At 41.7% G+C, this 21,830-nt stretch overlaps 1 protein-coding gene across 2 annotated transcripts; it reads right to left on the reverse strand.

Annotated features, from left to right (window-relative positions):
* Nucleotides 1-442: 442 nt before the first annotated feature.
* On the reverse strand, nt 443-21,830 carry ZNF317 (zinc finger protein 317). Of its 2 annotated transcripts, none has more exons than XM_075545685.1 (8): nt 21,669-21,830; nt 13,515-13,599; nt 12,346-12,466; nt 11,720-11,859; nt 11,097-11,223; nt 10,575-10,670; nt 9,192-9,274; nt 443-8,516 (listed from the first exon to the last, which is right to left on the reverse strand). In XM_075545685.1, the coding sequence occupies exons 3-8, from the start codon at nt 12,374-12,376 to the stop codon at nt 7,209-7,211; spliced, it is 1,785 nt and encodes a 594-aa protein (XP_075401800.1). In that variant the 5' UTR covers nt 12,377-12,466; nt 13,515-13,599; nt 21,669-21,830; the 3' UTR covers nt 443-7,208. The 2 variants fall into 2 exon arrangements, with proteins under 2 accessions (XP_075401800.1, XP_075401808.1); XM_075545693.1 differs by lacking the exon at nt 21,669-21,830 and adding an exon at nt 20,030-20,421.

Below are 21,830 nucleotides of genomic sequence, written 5' to 3' on the forward strand. Positions count from 1 at the left end.
GTATTTAACAACATGATCTGAATTATGGCTTCCTGGAAGATGAGGCATTATACTCCTGTAAAGATTTAAAGTCTCAGGAACCCACAGGGGCAGTTCTATCTAGTCCTAGTATGAGTTCGAATTGGGTAGTGAGGTTAAAATATGTATTGTAAATCCTTAATACCTCGACCTCTGGTTATAATCTCATTTGGGAACAGAAGCTGCTGTTATGTTAACGAGGCCATTTTGGTGTAGGGTGTCTTAAGCCAATGACTGTTGAGATAAACACACAGAGAGGAAGATAGACACCACATGAAGATGGTCAGCAAATGAATGGGAAAAGGCAAGGCTTCTCCTGCAGAGGCAAGAGTGAACCAGCCCGGTGGAATAGTGGGTTGCTAACTGAAAGGTCAATAGTTCAAAACCACCAGCTGCTCCAAAGGCAAAAGATGAAGCTTTGTACTTCCTTCCAGTGTCTCTCACACACAACAGCAGTCCTGCTCTGTCCTTATAAGGTTGCTATGTGATTCAGAATTGACTCAATGGCATGACTTTGGGTTTTTTTGAAACTCCTAGTAAATGTGTTTGTTAAAGACACCCACTTGCGGTAATTCTGTTATAGCAGCACTAACTCATGGGTTAAGCTCACCAGTCTATTCTCTTTATTATTCTACATAGAACTTATCACATTGTTATATGGTTGTTCTGCTGACTTCCCACATGCCATGTGAACACGGACATGCTTGCTTTATTTGCTGCTACATGAGAGTGGCTCTGACGTTTCTGGAGGCGGACGGTATTGAGTTGGCAATCAGCTAATAATGCCCAGTATGCGCAGAACTTAACATGGTAAAAGCTAGTTGTTTTATAAGGACTTTAAAATGGGCCGTCCGTCTTATATAATCTAAAGAGAGCACAACAATCCTGTACCACCACCACTTAATTAACAATAACTCTTCGACCTTTCCAAAAAACACAGCTCCAAAGGAATTGGGGATTGGTGTTGGGGCCAAGGGTTATGACCAAATTTACACACATACTTGAGTCCCTCCTCACCTCCAAGGATTTTTACAAAGCAAAAATGTCAGTGAGAAAGAAAACACCTCTCTTCACTTGCAAGTAAATTGCTCCAATAGAAACCCAGGGGAGTCAAGAAACCTGTTTATCATGTTGACCACTCTTCCCAAATCCCGACCCCAGGCTTCAGAACACGCCTGGAGAATGCATGTGATGTGCATAGGTGCAAACTGAGAATCAAGGGTCATGGAACAACTATAGTCCCCGCAGGTCTCCATCCATTTTTCCAGCATACTCCAAGAATAACACCACTGGCTGGGTGCCCAATCTGCAAAATGCCAAACATCTCTGCTTGTCTGGTCCATGTCAGGTTTAATATTACAAACACTGCAGATAGAGGGGTCAAAAATCTGGGTCTGTCATTGCTACTCATGAGTGAACTTAGAACTGTGACACTCAAATTTCAACCACCTCTGGTCCTAAGCTAGCTTTTGTCCACTGAAAGGAATGTAACCTGCTTAGGAACTAGGTCAATCCTGGGGTATGGAGGTAGAAATTCAGGCTGTGCTGTTCAGTATATGGAGACATTGGAGCCTGAGATATGTACAGCCTTTCTTTATGATATTGGAAGAGATGCGGAAAACAGCAAGGAAGCCAAAGAAAAAAGAAAAAAAATGAATGCAAAACTGATCACCAGCGAATTAGACAGATCCAAGTATGTTACTCAGTGAACAGCAACTGAAACAAAAATTAGCAACTACATTAAATTTATTATTAATATTGACTCAATTCAGCAGTGCTTAAGAGCAGGATACATCAATTACCACCCATCCTTGTCTGGTTTTCCTTAATACCCCCAAGGCCCAACTGCTTGTCTCATTTATGTTTGCTTCACTGCTAAAACAACAGTTAGAAAGTCATAGTAAGGTGGAGTAATACTACTCCTCAGGTTCTGATATGGTCAGGTACCAAAAATCAGGATGATCAGCAAATTTGATGTTATGCCAAACAGAGGTTGACTGCAAAAGTTCAGAAAATGGAAAATAACTACATAATTAAAAACTGCCCAACCCATTGGACCTCCATTCAAGTACTTACTCAATGGAAGAGCACGTTGTTCTATTAAATTGGCATTCCATGATGCACACCTTCCCAACTTGATCGCTGAAGACAAATATGTGCATAAGCAAAAGTGGTGAGGAAAACTGATGGTGCCTGGCTATGGTGCCCCATCTTAACAGATATAGTGTCTTAAAGGCTTGCAGACAAATAAGTGGCCATCTAGCTGAGAAGCATGAAAGCTCACACGGAAGAAGCACACTAGCTTGTGTGACCACGAGGTATAGAAGGGACCAGGTATCAGACATCAAAGAACAGAAAATCGTATCAGTGGGTGCCCACCTTCCAGATACGATCACTGAAGACAACCCGGTGCATAAGCAAATATGAAGAAAGCTGATGTTGCCCAGCTATCAAAAGATAGAGCATCTGGGGTCTTAAAGGTTTGAAGATAAATAAGTGGTCACATAGCTCAGAAGCAACAAAGCCAACATGGAAGAAGCACATCAGCCTGTGTGACCACGAGGTGTCGAAGGGATCTGGTATCAAGCATTAAAGAACAAAAAAAATTATGTCATTGTAAATGAGGGTGAGTGCAGAGTAGACTCAAAGCCCATCAGTAGGCAACTGGACAACCGCTTACTCAAGGGTTGTGGGGAGGGGATGAGCCAGTCAAGGTGCAGGGTAGCAACAATTAAACACACAACTTTCCTCTAGTTCTTAAATGCTTCCCCCCACCCGCCCACTATTATGATCCCAATATTACCTTATAAATCTGGATAAACCAGAGGATGTACATTGGTACAGATAGCAACTGGAAACACAGGGAATCCAGGACAGATGATCCCTTCAGGAACAGTGGTAACAGTGGTGATGCCTGGAGGGTGGAGGGAATGTGGGGTGGAAAGGGGGAACCAATTACAAGAATCTACATATAACCTCCTCCCTGGGGGATGTACAACAGAGAAGTGGGTGAGGGGAGACATCAGTGTAACATGTGACAAAATATTAATTTATGGATTTTGAAGGGCTCATGAGGGAGGGGGAGTGGGGAGGGGGAAGTTAGGAGCTGATATTAAGGGCTCAAGTGGAAGGCAAATGTTTTGAGAATGATGAGGGCAACAAATGTACAGGTGTGCTTGACATAGTGGATGCATGTATGGATTATGATGAGTTGTATGAACCCCCAATAAAATTATTTAACAAACCAAAACTGTTCAACCACTGAGAACCAGAGCCCAGCCAAGACATAATCATAATCATTGTCTGAATTACTCTGACTTCAAACATCAGTATTCCTCACTGCCGATATATGTTGATAATGTGCAAAATAGATGGTGAATAGATAGTGACAGAGAATATGTAAAATAGAAAGGTGAAACATCAGATGTATTTGTTAGTAGGGAGTAAGAGGAGACCACGATTTCCCCCCAGAGCTGACTGAGAACCTTCTGCTACAGGAAGAAACTTTAATCCAAACTTCTAGTGTCCTCAACATTCGAGGAAATAAAATTTGTTCATAATAGCCACTTTCACTTATAGTATTTCAATTATAGGGGTATTAAGAAACTAAGACACAAGCACAGTTTTTTGTGGCCTTTGGACAATCAATGTGTGGTAATTACATAATCTGGTATCAATTTGGGACTTGGGGGATTAAGAGGCATCCTCACATGTGTTAAGTAAATCTGAAGAGGGCTTTATAGATTAGTATTGAACATATGGGCTAATATCAGATTTATGGACTTGATCTGGACTGAGCTGGTATGTTTTCTCAATAGTCAATTGCTTTTGAATATAAACTTATTTCTTATACACATATCGTGTTTGTGAATGTTTCTTTAGTCTACCCAGACTAACACACAAGGTTGCTCTTCCTGATTGTGATACACTAAAACAATTCATTCACCTACATAGATATCTGCTAAAACCTTCCAGAACGGAAAACCTTTCCCTGTCTTCTGGAAGTTTCTCTCGACCACATCATCACAATCAATCTTACTTTTCCTCCAGTGCATTTCCCATCATCTGGCATACAAGCTATTTATTTACTTATCAAGCATCAGAAACCCAATCAGAATGTGGGGCAACATGAGTACTAAACTCTTGATTCAATGCTATAGGTGCAAGGTACAGGCGTGTAGTGTGTGGCATAAAAGAATTAAAGATTATGAAGCCAGACTAGTACTTGCTAACAGGTCTATTTCAAACCAGTGAACTTAAACTGTCTTACATTCTCATAAACAAAATGGAGATGCTGGTTGGATCCAGAACTTTTGTCAAAACTGATACAACTATAAGCAGACAACAGGACAAGAACATGATGAACTCGGATATCAATAAAGATTTGAAGTACAATCTAAAAGGCTAATTTAAGGAATATTTTTTTAAATCCCTAATCAATAAAGGTGTACTGGTGGCAAGTGATTAAGCACTTGACTGTTGAGAATGGTTAGCAGTTCAACTTACAAACCTCAAAAATGTCGCAGTCTGCTTCTATAAAGATCAGTTTTGGAAAACTGTTTGAGAAAGTTCTACTCTGTCTTATTGGGTCTTTCAGTCAGAACTGACTCGACATCAAGGTTTTGAAAAATGCAACAATCAATGTTTATGCAGTTCATATCCACATATGGAACAGTTGTAATAGCTAATCAATGGCCAAGTGTATTTGCTAAGAACTGCATAAACCCCAGGTAAGCAAAATAAAAAATATATGCCACAGCAGCTGAATGCAGTCATCAGTTGTTGTTGTCCCCCCCCCCCCCCCAATGTACCAGGGAACCAGAAATTATAGGTACAGGGCTAGTGCATGTATCCAAAGAAACTAATGGGGAGAAGAGTCATTGTGATTTCCCTGCAGTGTGCTCTTTAGCCATTGTGCTCATCCTGATGGTCATGTGACAGATCCTTCAACACTAGGTATTGGGTTTCTTTTCAGGTTTGGGAGTAAAGAGTCAAAGATTTTAAAAAGAGACATTGAGAGAGAAGATTCCAGGTAAAACTGACCCCTTTTCAAAATCGTATACAGAAGCCCATACAGTGACTCCTGTTTGTCAATTGCCTAGACTGGGACGTATGAATACTGTATGAGGTGCAAGAGAACCTTTAAGATAGAATTTAAAAAACAGCATAGGTTTCTTTACCTGATTATCTTGAAATAGAAGATGTGAGTACTGGGGAAACTGGGTAGTATATGCCACTGTTGGCTAACTGGGAAACAAATGAACCAGAGGGTACATGTGATGTAATAAACATTAGGCTTTCAGCAGTACCTTTAGATACCAATATTAGGTACTAAATATACCCACATGCTACACAGTACAGGCATACCTTATTTAATTGTGCTTTGCAGATATTACCCTTTTTAAGAAATGAAGGCTTGTGGAAAACTCATGTCAAGTTAGTCTATGAGTGCCACTTGCCCAACATCCAAGTGTACATGTGCGTGTTGTCTGGTTCAAATTGTGGTAAGACTCACAATATTCCAAACTTTCTCATAATGCTACCACACACTTAATGGACTACACTGTGCAACATGTAAGCATACCTTGTATGCATTGGGAGACCCAAATATGAATTTTGACTTGCTTTAGTACAATATTTATTCTACTGCAGTGGCTTGGAACTGCACCCATACTATCTCTGAGGCAAGTTTGCACATAACACATTTCTGACTATCCCACTAGCCAATTAAGTTATCAAGCAGGGGATTACCATGTCAACAGTGAAGTTATAATAAAAATACTACGTACAAACCTTTTGTGATTAGGCTTAAGGTTTGTTTACATGAACATAACCTTAAAGACCAAAAATATCTAACAAGCCAAAGGCCCATTTTTATGATATAAAACCAATAAAGGCAACCTCATTCCCTAGAAAATTTACTGTCTCCCAGGATGAACTTTCATCTGCACAACAATTGAGACGCTATGGCTGAGAGCATCTCCACATTAACTATACCCATACGATGATCTGCAATGAGCTATAAAGTTGCCTGTAAAAGGAGCCACAACGATTATACTGACGTTTAGTGTCTTGTGTGAGCACTCATGGTATCAAAACTGTGGAATTACTGTAGACCAAGGTTTCACCACGTAAACAACACTGTCATTTTGTGGTGGATAATTCCTTGCTGGGAGGGTGGAGGAGGGGAGGGGCTTCTGTGTATTATTACTGCAAGTTGCTTTTGGGTCAATTCAAACTCATGGCGACTCCACAGGTGCAGAGAATCAGGGCTTCCTAGGGGTCTCGGGGCTTTGATCTTCCAAAAGCATAGCACCAGACCTGTCTTCTGAGGAACCTGTGGGTGGGTTTGAATGCAATCTTTAGGTAGCAGAGTACTTAACCATTCTCAGCCCTGAGGGACTCTGTCTTGTGCGTTGTGGAATAGCATCTATGAGGTTTTCCCACTAGATTCCAGTTGCAGATCCCCTCACCATTTCCCAATTTAACAACCCCAAACACCTCCAAACATTACCTACTGTCTTCGGCACCACAACAGCACCTCATGTAGAGGGAAGCACAGCCACAGACCAAGGATTGGCAAAGTTTTTGCTGTAAAGGTCAGATAACAACTATCTCAGGTGTCATAGGCCACACATGGCCTCTTTCACATATTCTTCTTTAAAAATGTAAAAACTATTGTAAGTTTATAGGCCATATAGATCAGGGAAAGGTCATCGACCCTGGCTGTAGATTTTTCCACAGTCCTGACTGTATGTTTCTGTGTGTGTCATTGGGGCATTCACTTTCCTGAGTAATACAGTGTAACACCAATAAATATTTCCCAGTTGTTGAATTTAAGATGACTTTCATTTCCCTTAGTGTGCTACTCTTATACCCAAATGGTTAAAAGTTGGTGGCAAAAACATTTTCACATTAAGTACCACGTGAGAGGTTCTCTCCGTGTCCTTCTTTTTGTGAAGAGAGGAATGTACACTGAAGGCTCCTCTGTATCACGGAGCACATTTTCTCCCAGCTCCAGTTCTCAACGGTCTCCCAATGGGTTAAGAAACAACCCAAATCCACCAGTCATTATGCACATTAGGTTTCTCTTTTCTTTTACTCTTTACTCCAATAAACTAAGAGCCCACAAAGCTTTCAGCACCAATTTCTCTTCAGCCCGGACTCCACTTTTCTTTAAAAAGGCATGTTCACTGAAGCCTCTTCCACATTGAAGACACAAATAACTTCTCTCCCCGGTGTGTTTTCACATGACTCCTGAGGGACGAATGGTCGCTGAAGGCTTTCCCACAGGCAAGGCATTCGTAGGGCTTCTCCCCAGTGTGTATTCTCCGGTGCACATTCAGGTTGGAGCCTATGCTGAAGGCTTTCCCACAGTGATCACACTCATATGGTTTCTCTCCTGTGTGAGTTCTCATGTGTGTGTTAAGGGTGGATTGGTTTCTGAAGGCTTTTCCACACTGTCTGCATTCAACCCGTTTCTTTACAAGATGAATGCTCATGTGCCTCCTTCGCGATAAATAATCACTGAAGACCTTCCCACAGGTGGTGCACTCGTAGCGCCGCTCTTGGGTGTGTATTTTCCTGTGTGCTGTGAGATTTGAGCTTGCACTGAAGGCTTTCCCACATAGGTCACACCCATAGGGCTTCTCCCCGGTATGAGAATTCATATGTGTCTTAAGGATTGACTGGTTTCTGAAGGCTTTTCCACACTGTCTACAGATAACGGGTTTCTTGATTATATGAATTCGCATATGTTTTCTTCGTGATATGACATCGCCAAAAGCTTTCCCACATTCTTTACATTCATATGTTTTCACTATCATGTGGTTTTTCTTGTGCAAGTTAAAGTTAGACTTCCAGCGGAACGCTTTGCCACACTGTGTGCACTCATAGGGCTTCTCGCCAGTGTGATTCCGGACATGCTCCTTAAGGTGTGAAGGATGCTGGAAAGCTTTCCCACAGTCATGACACTCATAGGGCCTCTCTCCAGTGTGCGTCCTCTTGTGTGCAGTGAGGTGGCAGCTTCTGCCGTAGGCCTTCCCACACTGGTCACACTCGTAAGGCCTCTCCCCGGTGTGTATTCGCATGTGTATCTTCAGAGAGGAGAGTGTGCGAAACGCATTTCCACACTGGCTGCAGTCGAAGGGCTTCTCTTTGGTGTGAGTTCGCACATGACTTCGAAGAGCTGATGGATCATTGAAGGCTTTCCCACAGGCACTGCATTCATAGGGCTTCTCACCGGTGTGAATCCTCTTGTGGCGTGTGAGCGAAGACCTTGTGGTGAAGGCTTTTTGGCACTGATGGCATTCATACATATTTCTTCCACTGCAAATACTCATGTGCTCAGGGAGGTGTGATCTGTCCCTGAAGCCTGTCCCGTAGCTGTGGCGGTGATAGGGCCTCTTCCCATCGCGCCGTCCCACCTGCTGCGTAATGCTGAAGACATCAAGAAAGTGAGCATATTCAGTGGGTTGCTCACCAAGTCCAGTTCTTTCCTGTTGATTAAAGCAACGAGAGCTGAGTAAAACATCCCGATATCCATTATATTTATAAAAATTCTCTCCCACAGAAACTGATATGAACAGGAAGGAAACATATTTACAGGATATTTGCTCCCTGATTTCCTCTACAAATGAAGACGAAAAACAGCCATCATTGACAGAGCAAATGTTCGGTTCCTGTTCCATCGGTGACCTCTCAATTGGAACAAGTGATCGCTATGGCATCAGGGTCTGCTGCATTAGCTACCATGTATACTAATGTACAAGCTGAGCATTTCAGCACATTTTTATGCAGTTTTGTGGTAAAATGAGGTGCCTGCACTGATATTCAGGTTGGCTTCTACTCGAGTATCTATGGTAAGCTTGCAAGGCTTTTTACAACTTGGTAAAATTGTAAAAATTTGGTAACTGTTCAAAATTGTTCAAGGCAAATGCGTAATACCTGAAGGCACGGTTGGGGAAGTAAGTACTCATTAGAGCTCAAACTGAAGAGTGTGGACTCAGCTGTTTTCCCTAAGCTGATAAGATTGTCTCTGATATACTGCTTCCTCCTAGGATTACCACCTGCTTCCAATGATGCGCTTAGCTTTTGGGTTGCTTGTCTGCCTTAAGACAGTTTCAATCTTCTCCTAATGTGGATGATCAAGAATTATCCCAAGAACTTCTTACCACTGTCAAGGCATTGGAGGTTTCCTTCCCAAAAATACTTTCCATAAAAATTGACCATTTTGTTTTAGATGTAATCTCCCAATCTGAAACAAAATGAAAAAAATATTAATTTGCCAGAAAATAAAAACATTAAGAGGATGGTGCAAAAACAAGTGTTTATTCTAGGTCTGTGTGTGTGTGTGTGTGATGAATACTAACCAAAAACATGAAAAAGTAATGCTCAAGGGAAACAAACTCACACAAAAACACGAGCAAAAAGGGACTGTAGGCATTTAGCTGCGTGAGAACTGTGTATAGTACTATCAAGCTGATTCCAACTCTTGACCACCATACAGGACTGAGTACAACTAACTGCACAGTATGGTTCTCAAGGCAGTAATCTTTATGGAAACAGATATCTAAATAATTTCTCCCATAGAATGGCTAGTGGATTTGAACTGCAGGTTTTTGGGCTAATAGCTGAACATTTAATCACTATGCATGAATTTCATTAGTGTTAGATATCATCAAAGTCACTCACGGTAATCCTACATATAATAGAATGACTACTGGCTGACTGTGCAGCACCTCACAAGTATTGTTGAAGCCACTCACCATGTCTAGCTATCACGTGGACAGTGTTCCTCCTTTTCGCTGACCCTCTACCTCCTAAGCATAGTGACCTTCTCTAGAGTGGACCTTCCTGAAATCATGTCCAAAGTAAGTTAGATAAAGTCTCATCATCTTAAGATCTGAGCATTCCAGCGGTACTTTATTTAAGACAGACATGCTCATTCATTGGCACTCCCTGATATAATCAATAGACTTCACCAACAACATAACTCAAAACAATACTCCTCTGGTCTTCCTTAGTCAATGTCCATCTTTTGCATACATAGGTTGTGACTTAAAAATCCCAAGTCTTGGGTGAGGGACACCTTAATCCTCAAAATGACATATTTATCGTTTAATAAGAGGTCTTTTCAGCAGATCTGTCCAATGTAACAAGATTTGAGTTCTTGATTGTTACTTCTATGGGCACTGATGATAGATTCTGGATAATTTCTTTTCTCCATTTACTGTGATACTGCTTACATTCTTGGTGTGAGGAGTTCTGCTTTCTGCAGGTTGAAGTGTAATAAAAGGGCTAGAAACTTAATTCATTAAGATTCTTCAAAGATTGGCACTGATGAAAGATAGGATGATCACAAACATAAAGTATGAAACACTGAGCCAAAACCATCAACTTAAAGGTGAAGGGACAATAAGACCATGGTACTTCTAAAGGAATACAGGTACAGCAAAAGAAGCACTTCTCAATTTCCTGGTTGATAATGTATCTCACCAAACTCACTGAATGCAGCTGATACTCAAAAGAATTCATTCCATTTGCCAGGTGCTTACCTGGACAGGTGGCTTGGTGAGTTCTCCTCTCTTCTGTCCTCAGTTCCCTTTCTTGCTCCAAGTGCGAGATAAGGCTAGGCTTGCCAAGCTGATATCCTATTCACAGGGAAAGACACGTGTTGAGGGAGCCCTAAGCCAGAGAACAAGCCTTTCCATCACACTAGAATCAGCAGTGAAGATGGACAAATTTGATTTTGGAGCAGCATAATGGTGATAGTAAATTTCTAAAAGAAATACAGTAAAGGTCTTTCATAAAAAAATAAAAAACTATAACTGCCCACACATTTAACCTTCTAACAGAATGGGGTTTCTTATCTCAGAATCCCATGTTCAAGCTCACACACAAGTGAGAACCTTCAAAGTGCACAAAATGGACAAGGTTCAGTATCCATGGTGAGACGTCAGGGATAGGAACCAGTCCTGCTTCTTTACAACTATGTTTGGAATCCTCACAATGGTTCTGGGTCATAGTCAGTTCTGTAAGAAATCACTGGATAAATGTAGAAATGACACCAGCCTTACCCACTGAAGTGAGGTTGCTATAATTTTCCAGCATCACATCTTTATATAGTTTTCTCTGAGAAGAATCCAGCAAAGGCCACTCTTTCTCAGTAAAGTCTACAGCAACATCCTGGAAAGTCACCGACTCCTAAAACATCACATACTGGGTCAATGAGAAGCCAGCCTACCAATGTTCACAGGAAAAATAGCTGAGGCTAACGATATGGCATGAGAGATCTAACATGACGCGTTTTCAGACAGGGTTCTGTAATCTTGAGTTTTTCTCTACAACTCGGTACTCAGACATTTTCTCTTCCCCATAAGGTGATCTTGTCCTATCTCATTACTTCAGATGCACCTCTGACATAGACTAAATGTCTATCTCCACTTCTAGCATGACCTAAGAGCTTCTAGTTCTGCCTCTAATGTCCAGTGTGGGCCTAAGCCTTAAACAGGTACACAAGTCATTTCCCCTTTCCTGACTCCAGGACCTCTTCACGATATCCCTGGGCTCTTTGTCTTGCACTCTGATTAGGCATCACTCAACCTGGATGAAGAATTGAATGAAGTCCTCAGCCTACGATACTGGGGACCTTTGGGGCAGTTCTTTGTCTACAAGCAAAGCCCCTGATACTTTGGGGTACCTTTGAACTTGCCCCCGTGGGACTTTGAGGCTCCAAGACACTGCAAGGAAACAAGTCCACAGTCTGGGGACATGAATAGTCTTTTGAAGAAAGAGGAAGTCCCGATTCCTGGAGACAAACAGGGTCCCGAGTAGACACAACTAGTGGAAAAGAAAGCAGGCAAGAGAAACAAAGTCTGTTCAACATGTCAACAACATGTGCCAATCACTAACGTTAAGCATCCATACCCACAAAATATACAGGCACAGCTTCAACGTTCAGAAAGTGGATTTCTGAGCAATGGAACTGTTACTTTGCTCAGGTATATGTAAAGCAATAAATGGTCAACTAATTCACAATAAAAAAGTGAAAAACAGTAAAAGGATAATGTGGGGTCACTCAGTATCTGCTCACCTTCCCGCATATACCAAGCACACACACTCCATCCTTTTCCAAATCCACAAAGCCCTGAATTGAACTCAAAGCCTCCAGGTACTCCTGTGACTTTGCTCCTCTCACTCTCACTCCTCCAACCTCCCTGGACAGCCTTCTGTGTGGCTGTATGTCCCCCATGAGCTGAGTGACTCTCCTGTGGGACGGATCAGGTATGCTGACTTCTAAGGGAGTGTGCTGCCTCAAGAACTTACCAGGTCCGGGAGACAGAGTGGGAGCTGCCATCCTGTGAAAATGACAAGAAACCTGCCCAACAACCGGACAATCGTAGAATCAGAATGCCCCTCTTCTTCTCATTCCCCTATAAATAGGCATCTGCAGTAAATGAGAGAAAGAATTTTAAAAAAAAGGTGGGGAGGAGGAGGGAAGGAAAAAAGAGGAAGTGATCCCAAGGCTCTACAGAAAGTCAAATTCAATGTCTAGAAAAGCAAGATGGAATATATGTACCAATATGTCTGATACGATTGATGTACGGATTGCAACAAGAGTTGTAAGAGCCCCCAATAAAATGATCGATTCCTATTCATAGCAACCCTGCAAGCTGGAACCCTGGTGGTGTAGTGGTTATGAGTTGGGCTGCTAATGCCATGGGCAGGCATTTGAAAGTACCAGCTGACCCCTTGGGAGAAAGAGAAGGCTTTCTATTCCTGTCATGAGCTGCAGTCTTGGAAAGCTACATGGGAAGTTCTGCCTTGTCCTATAAGGTCATTTTTATTTTAATTTCGTTTCTAAAGGACAGTGTTGGAACTGCCTCATAGGGTTTCCAAGGTTGTAATCTTTATGGAAGCAGACTGCTACATCTTTCCATGGAGCTTCTAGTGGGTTCGAACTGCTGACCTTTCAGTTAACAGGTGAATGCTTGAAATAATAACAGGGGCTACTATTTCTATCTCTCTTATCTTCATGGTTTTCAGGGTTTCCTCTTCTGAGCAGCACGCCATCTCATATGAGACCTTCATTTTACTTAAGTAAAACCTGCAGCTCGTGATGTAGTGGTCCCTAGCCTACCTCCACCAGGTTGCAGGAGCTCCTTTCCAAGGGTTTTATCTCAGCAATTATGGCGAACTCCCACACTCATTAGAGGCCTCAGGGCGCACTTGTGTTTTCAATCCCTGCCATCATTAAGGATTCTCTAAAGTAGGAGGGTCCCGTCTCCGAAGTCCTCTGCCTCACATCACCCCACACTAATTATACATCCATTTGACTGCAGCACAGACTTGGTCTTCGCTGAAAACTGCCCAGATAATGACCAAGAAATCTCTCCTCTAGAATCACCTCCCCCACAAACTTCTTCTCACATTAACTTTTCAACTGGACAGAATTCCAGGGCACCCATTCTTCCAAAACCTTGCTCCCAACTTACCTCCTCTTCTCATTGCTCCACTTATCCAGCTGTGAATCATCAAGATCTTCAATACATTCCTTTGTTCTTCTGCCTATTATCACCCCTGTAAAAGAAAAGAGAACTCCTGAATAATCCTAACCATCTGCCTCCTGCCTGAACGTAACTATCAGTCAGTTATTTGGTCCCCTGGGAAACTCCAATAACTGATTCCAGTAAGGAGTATTAAACAAACCACTCTCCCTAAGACAATGCCAAAATTTCACCTTTGTTTTTCTAGATCTCAAACATTCTTAGCATTGCCCCACTTTGGCAAATAACCATTCATCGCACTTCATAGTAATTACGATTTTAAAAGGCACCTCATCAGAGAATGAAAAATGAAATGTTAAAACAGTTCTATTTATGACAGCATAAAACATAGCAAATATCTAGGAGCAGGTCAAATGAAACCTATGTAAGACCTAGACAAAATTACAAAACACTGCCAAGAAAAATGAATGACCTAATTAACTGGGGAACTGTTCATGCTCTATGTTCTGCCAGGGGAGCCCTGGTATTGTAGTGGGTTACACTAGCCACCAGGTCAGCTGTTCAAAACCATCAACTGCTCCATGGGAGAAAGATGAGACTTTCTACTCCTTTAAAGAGTTACTCTCAGAAGCTCACAGGGCAGTTCTATTCTGTTCTACAGGGTTGCTTTGAGTCAGAATTGACTAAATGGCCATGTATTTGGAGTTGGTTTTTTGCTTGTTTGTTTTCAATAAATGTTCTGACAAGGCATCTGTCTCCAACTCCTAACTTCAACTCTTAAATCCAACACCCGTGCTCCAGTATGAAGGCCACACCCGACCTCCAGATCCTACTTCCACTGTTAGCTAACAACCGCCACAAAATATCTCACACAGATCTGCTCTTCCTTTACTGTTTTCTGGTCTCGATAATCAGTGCCAATATCTTTCTATTGATATAAAATGTATTGATCTTGGGAACTGTCTAGTCTATTTTGACTCACAGTGTGGGCCCACTGACAAAGAAGAACTGGCCCATAGGGTTTCCAACTCTGTTACCTGTATGGAATCAGGTCCCCAGGTTCTCCTGCCGTGTCACACACAGGTGGGCTCAAACTACTAACTTTTAGATTTGCTGCCACTTAGCCGTTGTGCCACTAGAGTTCTTATTTAAAACTCAGAAGAAGCACAATTAAGCCACAGTGACAGAGAGGTTCAAAACAAAACAAACTTTTGTTAAAGAAATTGCCAAAGGAATTTAAAAATATGTGTGAAAAGCCCATTGGTCAATAAGTTAAAGCATTAATGAAGGCGTACTAAGCTAACTGAATCACCAAGACCTGTTATGATGCAGCCACTGCAACAGAGTAAAAAACTATCTTGCAAACTGTTATATGACCCATAATAAAGGCAGCACAGTAGTTCACAGTGGGGAGAGGAAGCTGTTTTCAGTAAAGATTGCTGTGAAAACTCGATAACCACATAAGGAAGAGCTTTCTCAACATTAAGCACAAAACACATAAAAAACAATTCTATATGTTTTATAGACCTAGCTATGAAGGATAAACACAATCCAACTCCAACTTCACCTTCCCCCATGCCCCCCACCCCTGCTATCACCTTCTGCTTGCGGGCCACTCTGAAAGTTGTCAGAGCTCTGTGATGTTGCCTGTGCCATTGGATCCACCCAACTTTACACCCATCAGCCTGCGACATTTCTGCATTTGGTATCATTGCATATGACTGCATGAGTCTGAAGAGAGACTTATGGGTTATTATCAGATTTATGGACTTGAGTTGGACTGGGCTGGGATGTTTTATCGATATATAATAACTTCTTGATCTACAGCTGTTATGTATTATTGTCTCTGGATTTGTTTCTCTAGTGAACCTGGCCTAATACAGTGAATGTTACACCCAAATGATCTAGGCCCTGACCCTCCATGGGGGTTGTGATGGACGGTGGAGCCCAGGAACAGTCATGCAGGCTGTGTCTTAATACATGGATTACCATTAGTTTCCCTGAACCTCCTCAGAGGATCCCAATTCACTGCCATCAATTTGATTCCGCCTCATAGCAACCCTATAGGACAGGACACAACTGCCCCTGGATATTTCCAAGACGGTATCTCTAAAGGAGTAGAAACCTTCATCGTTCTTCCCCAGAGTGGCTGGTAATTTCGAACTGCCCAACACTTAACCCACTATACTACCAGACTGTCCAACTCCACAGAATACTTCCCTTATGACTCTACCAAAATGCCAGGGTAGTCTTCTCAGTGTGAAGATAAATGTGGGTTAATTCATTTGTTATCTATTCATTCTTCTATGCAGTGTTTTCCTGTTCTGCTGGCACCATGAATACAACAAAAGTAAAACTGAATACAACAAAATACAACACTGACTGCCACATGAATACAACACTGAATACAATAAAAGCGAAAGAGGCCTGTCCGTCTTGAGAACACGTTCGTTTCAATTTCTGCAAACCTTGCCTCATTGACACTAGGATCTGTTTTCTTCTCATCAAAGACTAGACAAAGAAGAGGCAAACAAGTGTCCGGATTCAGGGCTGGCACCGGAAAATAACTTGTCACCCGAGTCCCAGTCCTGCTTCTCTCAATTATACATGATTTAATTGTTCTAGTCACCCTTTTCCTTCTTTCTTTTTTGGGGGGGTGGTAGTGGTGGTGGTGGAAGAGGGCGTGCTGGAGTGTAGGGGATGATACACAACACAGGTTACCCTTTGAAACTGTTCCTGCATGATTCCATTATGAGGTCATCATTCGATTTTGTAACATTAACTCAGAAGAGTCAAACTCTGCAGATCTCTAAAATTGTTGTCGAAAGACTGATTATTCCTTGCACTGCTATGTCTGCCCTTGCAAAAACTATTCTGATCAGTGTTGTTCAGAAGGACACAGATAAAATAACAGTTGAGAGAGCACTGTCTACTACTATTTCCTCAGCTAGTCCAGAAGTGCGCTGTGCTCACTCAAACCCACTGCCCTTGAGTGGATTCCCACTCAAATATTTCTATATACGCCTCATCTTTTAAGCTTTCAATGAATTAGATGTAATGTCTTAAGGGCTAAATGGGTAGAGTAAGACTTGTGTTTTCATGGTGCAACCTGATTCTACCTTCCACATAAAAGCACTTTAAAGTACAATATAAAACAGGTAACACTTAAAAACAAAACAAAACAGTGGCCCTGGCAATACATTAACACTGAGGTTAAAAAAAAAACACACACCACAATTTCTAAAAGGGAAATGACAATTGTTGAAATAAAAATAGATGGTAAAAACCAAAAACCTACATAAAGAGACTTAGCAGCAGATTCCACAGTCAGAAAGAGAATTTGTTCCCTAAGAGTGTCACCCAGTGCCCACTGACTTGCTGCATCAACATCAGATTGTGGACAGAGTAGACTCACTGTCACTGAATTGATTCCAACTCATAGTGACCTTACAGGCCTCTTTGGATTCCTGGAGCTGTCAGTCTTCACTGGAGCAGAAAGTCTTTTCTTGTGGTGAGCAGTCAAATGAATGCATAACCCAGCTGGGGAGCCCTGTAATAATTCTCATGCCTAGATCTCTTCCCAATCCAACTAATGAGTACTTTTGAGGTGGGCTGACAAATATTCACACAAACTGTATATGTGGCATTTATGCAAGCCAAAATCCGTACACTGTGCTAGAGGACAGAACTGAGAATGGCACAAAGAAACAAAGAGATGCCAAGTATTAAAGCTAGTTAAGAGCCAAGAAAAGCCGAGGAATGGGGCTGCATTTCTAAAGAGCACTCCAGAAGGAGGAGTGGGGAAGGTACAAAACACAGCGGCTCTGAGTTTTTCACTTGAGAGGTAAGCCAAACAGACTGCAGATAAATAAATTTACACTTAGACACAGTGAAACCGGAGAAAAGCAATGGTCAACAACAGCAGATAAATCTCTAAAGCAGTGGTTCTCATACTTGAAATTGCCAGAGAATCACCTGGAGTGTTTTCAAAATGATATATGTTCAAACAGCACAATTTACCAATTGAACAATTTTCACTCCTCTCCTCAAAGTCATTTCTCCCCTATGACCATAAGCACAGTACCCTTCCAGCTGCCTATGGTTAAAAAAAAATCACATTTCAAACAATTACCTCCCCTCCTCCAGGGAGAGAAACAACCACCGCAACAAAACAAAACAAAACCACCGAACAAAATCCCTGCACTGCTGGGCTACAGCACCAGAACTTGATTCAGTAGATCTGGGATGGGTCCAAAAATGTAAAATTTTAACAAGTTGCCATTGACAAGTTGCCAGGTGATGCTGGCCTGGCGGTCATGCTGTATGAACAACTTTACAGACATGAGCATTAGGCTGACAGCTGATTTCTGTCAGCAACACTGGAAGCCAGAAGACTATGGACTATCACCCTGGTTCTGAAGTGGCCACCTACATATAAACGTATTTTTATCAAAACGCCTATCAAGAAATGGCAAAACAATGATTTGAGGGAATTTCTGCCCACAGACAAAATAAATTTTAACAGACACAGTAACGAAAGAAGACATAAACCCAGAAAACTTTTCAGAGTGTACAAAGAGCAAAAGAAAGCACGCATTTTAGCAGCCTTGGAAACCCTTTACAGGGTCATTTTGAGTTGGGATTGGCTGGAGGGGCGTAGGTTAATTTGGTTTGGTTTGTGTGTGGTCTACACATACAGGCTTCAAGTAGATCATGGAAAAATCTATGGCCCTTCAACTCCATTTTTCCCAGGAATTTTTTTACGTCTTCTGGGATATGTCTATTTCTTTTCATCAGTTGCTACAGAATATACTCTGACGATGACTATGCTACAGCTATGGGTTTTCAATGACTGATTTTCAGTGGTACATCACCAATCCTCCTCTTCGAGGTCCACTGGGTACACTTGAACTTCCAAGCTTTCGGTTAACAGTACTAAAGGTTTCCTTGGGATTCTCTACATATTTTTTAGTTACACTGATGACCAACTCTAATAACAAGGAAAGGAAACGTCTTTAATCTAATAAAACTCATATATATTTTAGTATTATTTTTAAAAGGTATTTGGGGTGATGTAAACTTTTGAAAATAAACAGTGGTGATAGTAGTACAATATGATGAATTTAATCAATATCATGACCTATACACTTAATAAATGAAGATGCCTATATATTTTATATATATTTTACCCCAAAGGGGGTAGAAGAGTCTCCAGGAAGCATCTGAAGTGATTTCCCTTTAAGATCAGAGTGAAAATAATACTGTCTAAAGTTTCTAATCCAAATTCTAATCAATGATATCAGAAGAACCTGCCTGTCCTAAAATAAAAATAAAGCAAATATGTAGGATATTAAGGGAAAATATAAATATGTAGTTATTTTATACAGATGAATATTGTCTAAGAAAATTAAAAAACAAACACATACATTAACATAATGAATTAATAACATGTTACAGTCACATGTCTAGACCCAAACTCAACGCATAGCGCAGAAAGACGTACTACTTCTTAGATAATACCATGCCAGTTGTGACTCATGGTGATGGGACAGGGCAGGGCAGAACTGTTGTGGGTTTCTGAGACGGTAACATTGCAGATTGCAGCCTACACTGTAGTCACCATGGCACCAGGACCCCTTAGCACAGCGGTTCTCAATGAGTGAGTTGTGACCCCTTTGGGGGTTAAATGACCCTTTAACAAGGGTTGCCCGATTTTAAACAGTAGCAAAATAACAGTTATGAAGTAGCCACAAAAATAATCTTATGGTTGGGACGGTCACCACAACATGAGGAACTGTATTAAAGGGTCGCAACATTAGGAAGGTTGAGAACTACTGACTTAGTAGACCAAAATTCCTAAAAATATAATAAATCAAGCAATGCAATTTAAATCCCTTCTGCAGATACTTCCAAACTTGACTGAAAGGCATTATAGAAGATATAGATAAATAGAAATAACTCAGTGGGGGGAAAAATGCCATTTCCTTAAGATTCATAATTTGATTCAACACAATTTGGAAAGGAAATCCTGGGGGCAGAGCTTGGTAAGATGGCTGACAAAAATGTATATGGAAGAACAAAAAGCTAGGGAACGGTCATAATGTTCTGGAGAAGAATAGCTAGGTGAACATAATTTGTCTACAAGCTATTTAGAAATATCTCAATCTAAAAATTACTGAATTGATTAAACCTTTGTACTCCTGTATTGCTACTGGGATAAGCACAATGGCCAAGAGAAAACAATACATGAAATGTGATTTATGGGTGGCATTATGAGGGAAAACAAAAATAAATTTGAATCTTTGTCAATTATTACGCACATAAAACATTTTGAGATGGATTAAGGTCTGAAGTGTGGAAATCAAAACTAGAGTAAAAACAACAACAATAAAACCAACAACAACCACCATAGCTATAATCGTTGATGTCTCTACACTACACATTCTTTACTCACATAGTCACTCAACCCAAAGAAAAACATTTTGCTTAAGGTTCAAACCCACCAGCCGCTCTTCAGAAGAAAGATGAGGCTGCCGGCTCCAGTGAAGACGTACTAGTAGTCATGGACACTCCACAGAAGATCACTCTGAGATGTCTCAAACTCTCTGCCATTGAGGCAATTGTGACTAATTTGGGGTTTTGATTTAAAAGAGACTCCGTGAACCAGAATACAACCCTGGACAGACTCTGACACAGACACCACGGCACAAAAATGTTTATGGCAACATTATTCAATAAGAGAAGGTGTTAACTCGGCAAATGCCCACCTATAGTCGAATGGGCAAGTAAATTGTGGCAAGTGTTTTCACCGTAAGTGAATTGATGTGGATAAATTTGAAAGTGATTTCAAGCACAAACAAAACCAAACTCACTGCCATCGAGTTGATTTTGACTGATGGCAATGAGATATAAAACAATAGAACTGCCTCTGTGGGTTTTTTGAGGCTATAGAGGCTATAACTCTTTACAGGGGTGGAAATTCCCATCTTTCTCTTGGAGAGCAGTTGGTGCTTTTGACCTACTGACTTCAAGGTTAGCAGCCAAATGATAACCACTATGCCAAGGAGGCTCTTCCCATCACTAATGACTGTCAACACTAGTACATTTATCTTTGGGAAAACACACAGGAGCATGCAGATTGGAAAATGTACATAATTTCTTGGGATTTAATATCCTGACCTTGTTCCCAAGGGGCCCTGGTAGCGCTGTCCAGTAAACTTGGACTGTTAACCACAAGGTTATTGGCTAGGAACTTCCAATGGTTCTGCAGAAGCCTGAGGCTGTCTGCTCCCATTAAAGTTACAGCCCATGAAGCCTAAAGGCGCGGTCCCATAGGGTGGGTGAGTCCAAAGAACTCGATGGCAGTGGGTTTGACATGATTTGTGAATTTAATTGATTGGTATCATTTTAATTGTTTAAGGAGCCCTGGTGCTGTAGTAGTTACACATTGGGCTGTGAACCCTGAGGTCAATAGTTCAAAACACCAGCGGGGGCAGGAGAAAAATGAGACTTTCTAATCTTGTAAAGAGTTACAGTGTCTGAAGTTCCACTCTCCCAAAGATTCACTCTGAAGGGAAACCGACTCCACAGCAGTTGAGTTTGGTTTGGGTTTTTATTGTGCATCACATCCATACTCAAAAGGTTTCTGTTGTGCTTTTCTGTTTGTTTTTGTTTTTTTTCCCATGAAAGTTCTATTTCCCGATTTTAAAAATGTGAAATGGATAAATGTTGTAAAAGCTCGATGATAAAAGCCAACACAAGCTATTAGTAGATTAACTCTCAAGGCTGGCAGGCTGCTGGAGACACAAAAGATCGGTGCGGCTTTTTAGCATTAGATGAAACTGGGAGCAAGGCAAAAGGCGGTTTCTTCTGGGGTCTCTAACTGCTTCCTAAACTGCCTCGGGCCAGGCTTTTCCAGCCTGCACCCCTAAGGCAGTCCTGTGACCGGTGCTTTCTCACATCCCTAACTGCATCGGTCGACCGTGGTCGCCGCCTCGACAGCGTTTCCGACCGCGGATCGCCAGCGTCTACATCACACCTCTCGGCTGGCTGCGGGTCCCCCTTCCACCTCCTTGCCTGGGAGCCCCTGACGTCCGTGGGAACGCGGGAGATGATGGGTTAAGCGAGTAAAGCGGAGCTTACGCGACTGGGGCAGAACAGGGGAAGCAGAGGCTCCGGAACCCGCCGCCGAAGGGCCGAGAAGTTCATATGGAAGATCCCTGTTTACCATAGAGAAGCGGAGAAGCACCGCACGGCGCCCGTGAAGCCCCCTACCCATGTGGCTCGCGGCTACTGCCTCCCTAG

Source organism: Tenrec ecaudatus, chromosome 1 (genome assembly GCF_050624435.1).
Source record: "Tenrec ecaudatus isolate mTenEca1 chromosome 1, mTenEca1.hap1, whole genome shotgun sequence".
NCBI classification, from domain to species: Eukaryota; Metazoa; Chordata; class Mammalia; order Afrosoricida; family Tenrecidae; genus Tenrec; species Tenrec ecaudatus.

Excerpts from the sequence above, each read along its gene's own strand:
- ZNF317 (XM_075545685.1), bottom strand. The coding sequence starts at position 12,376 with ATGGCAGCTCCCACTCTGTCTCCCGGACCTG. Across the intron at positions 11,224-11,719 it reads CCACGGGGGCAAGTTCAAAG|GAGTCGGTGACTTTCCAGGA; the intron begins GTACCCCAAAGT and ends GTGATGTTTTAG. Across the intron at positions 8,517-9,191 it reads CCTCCAATGCCTTGACAGTG|GAAAGAACTGGACTTGGTGA; the intron begins GTAAGAAGTTCT and ends TTTAATCAACAG.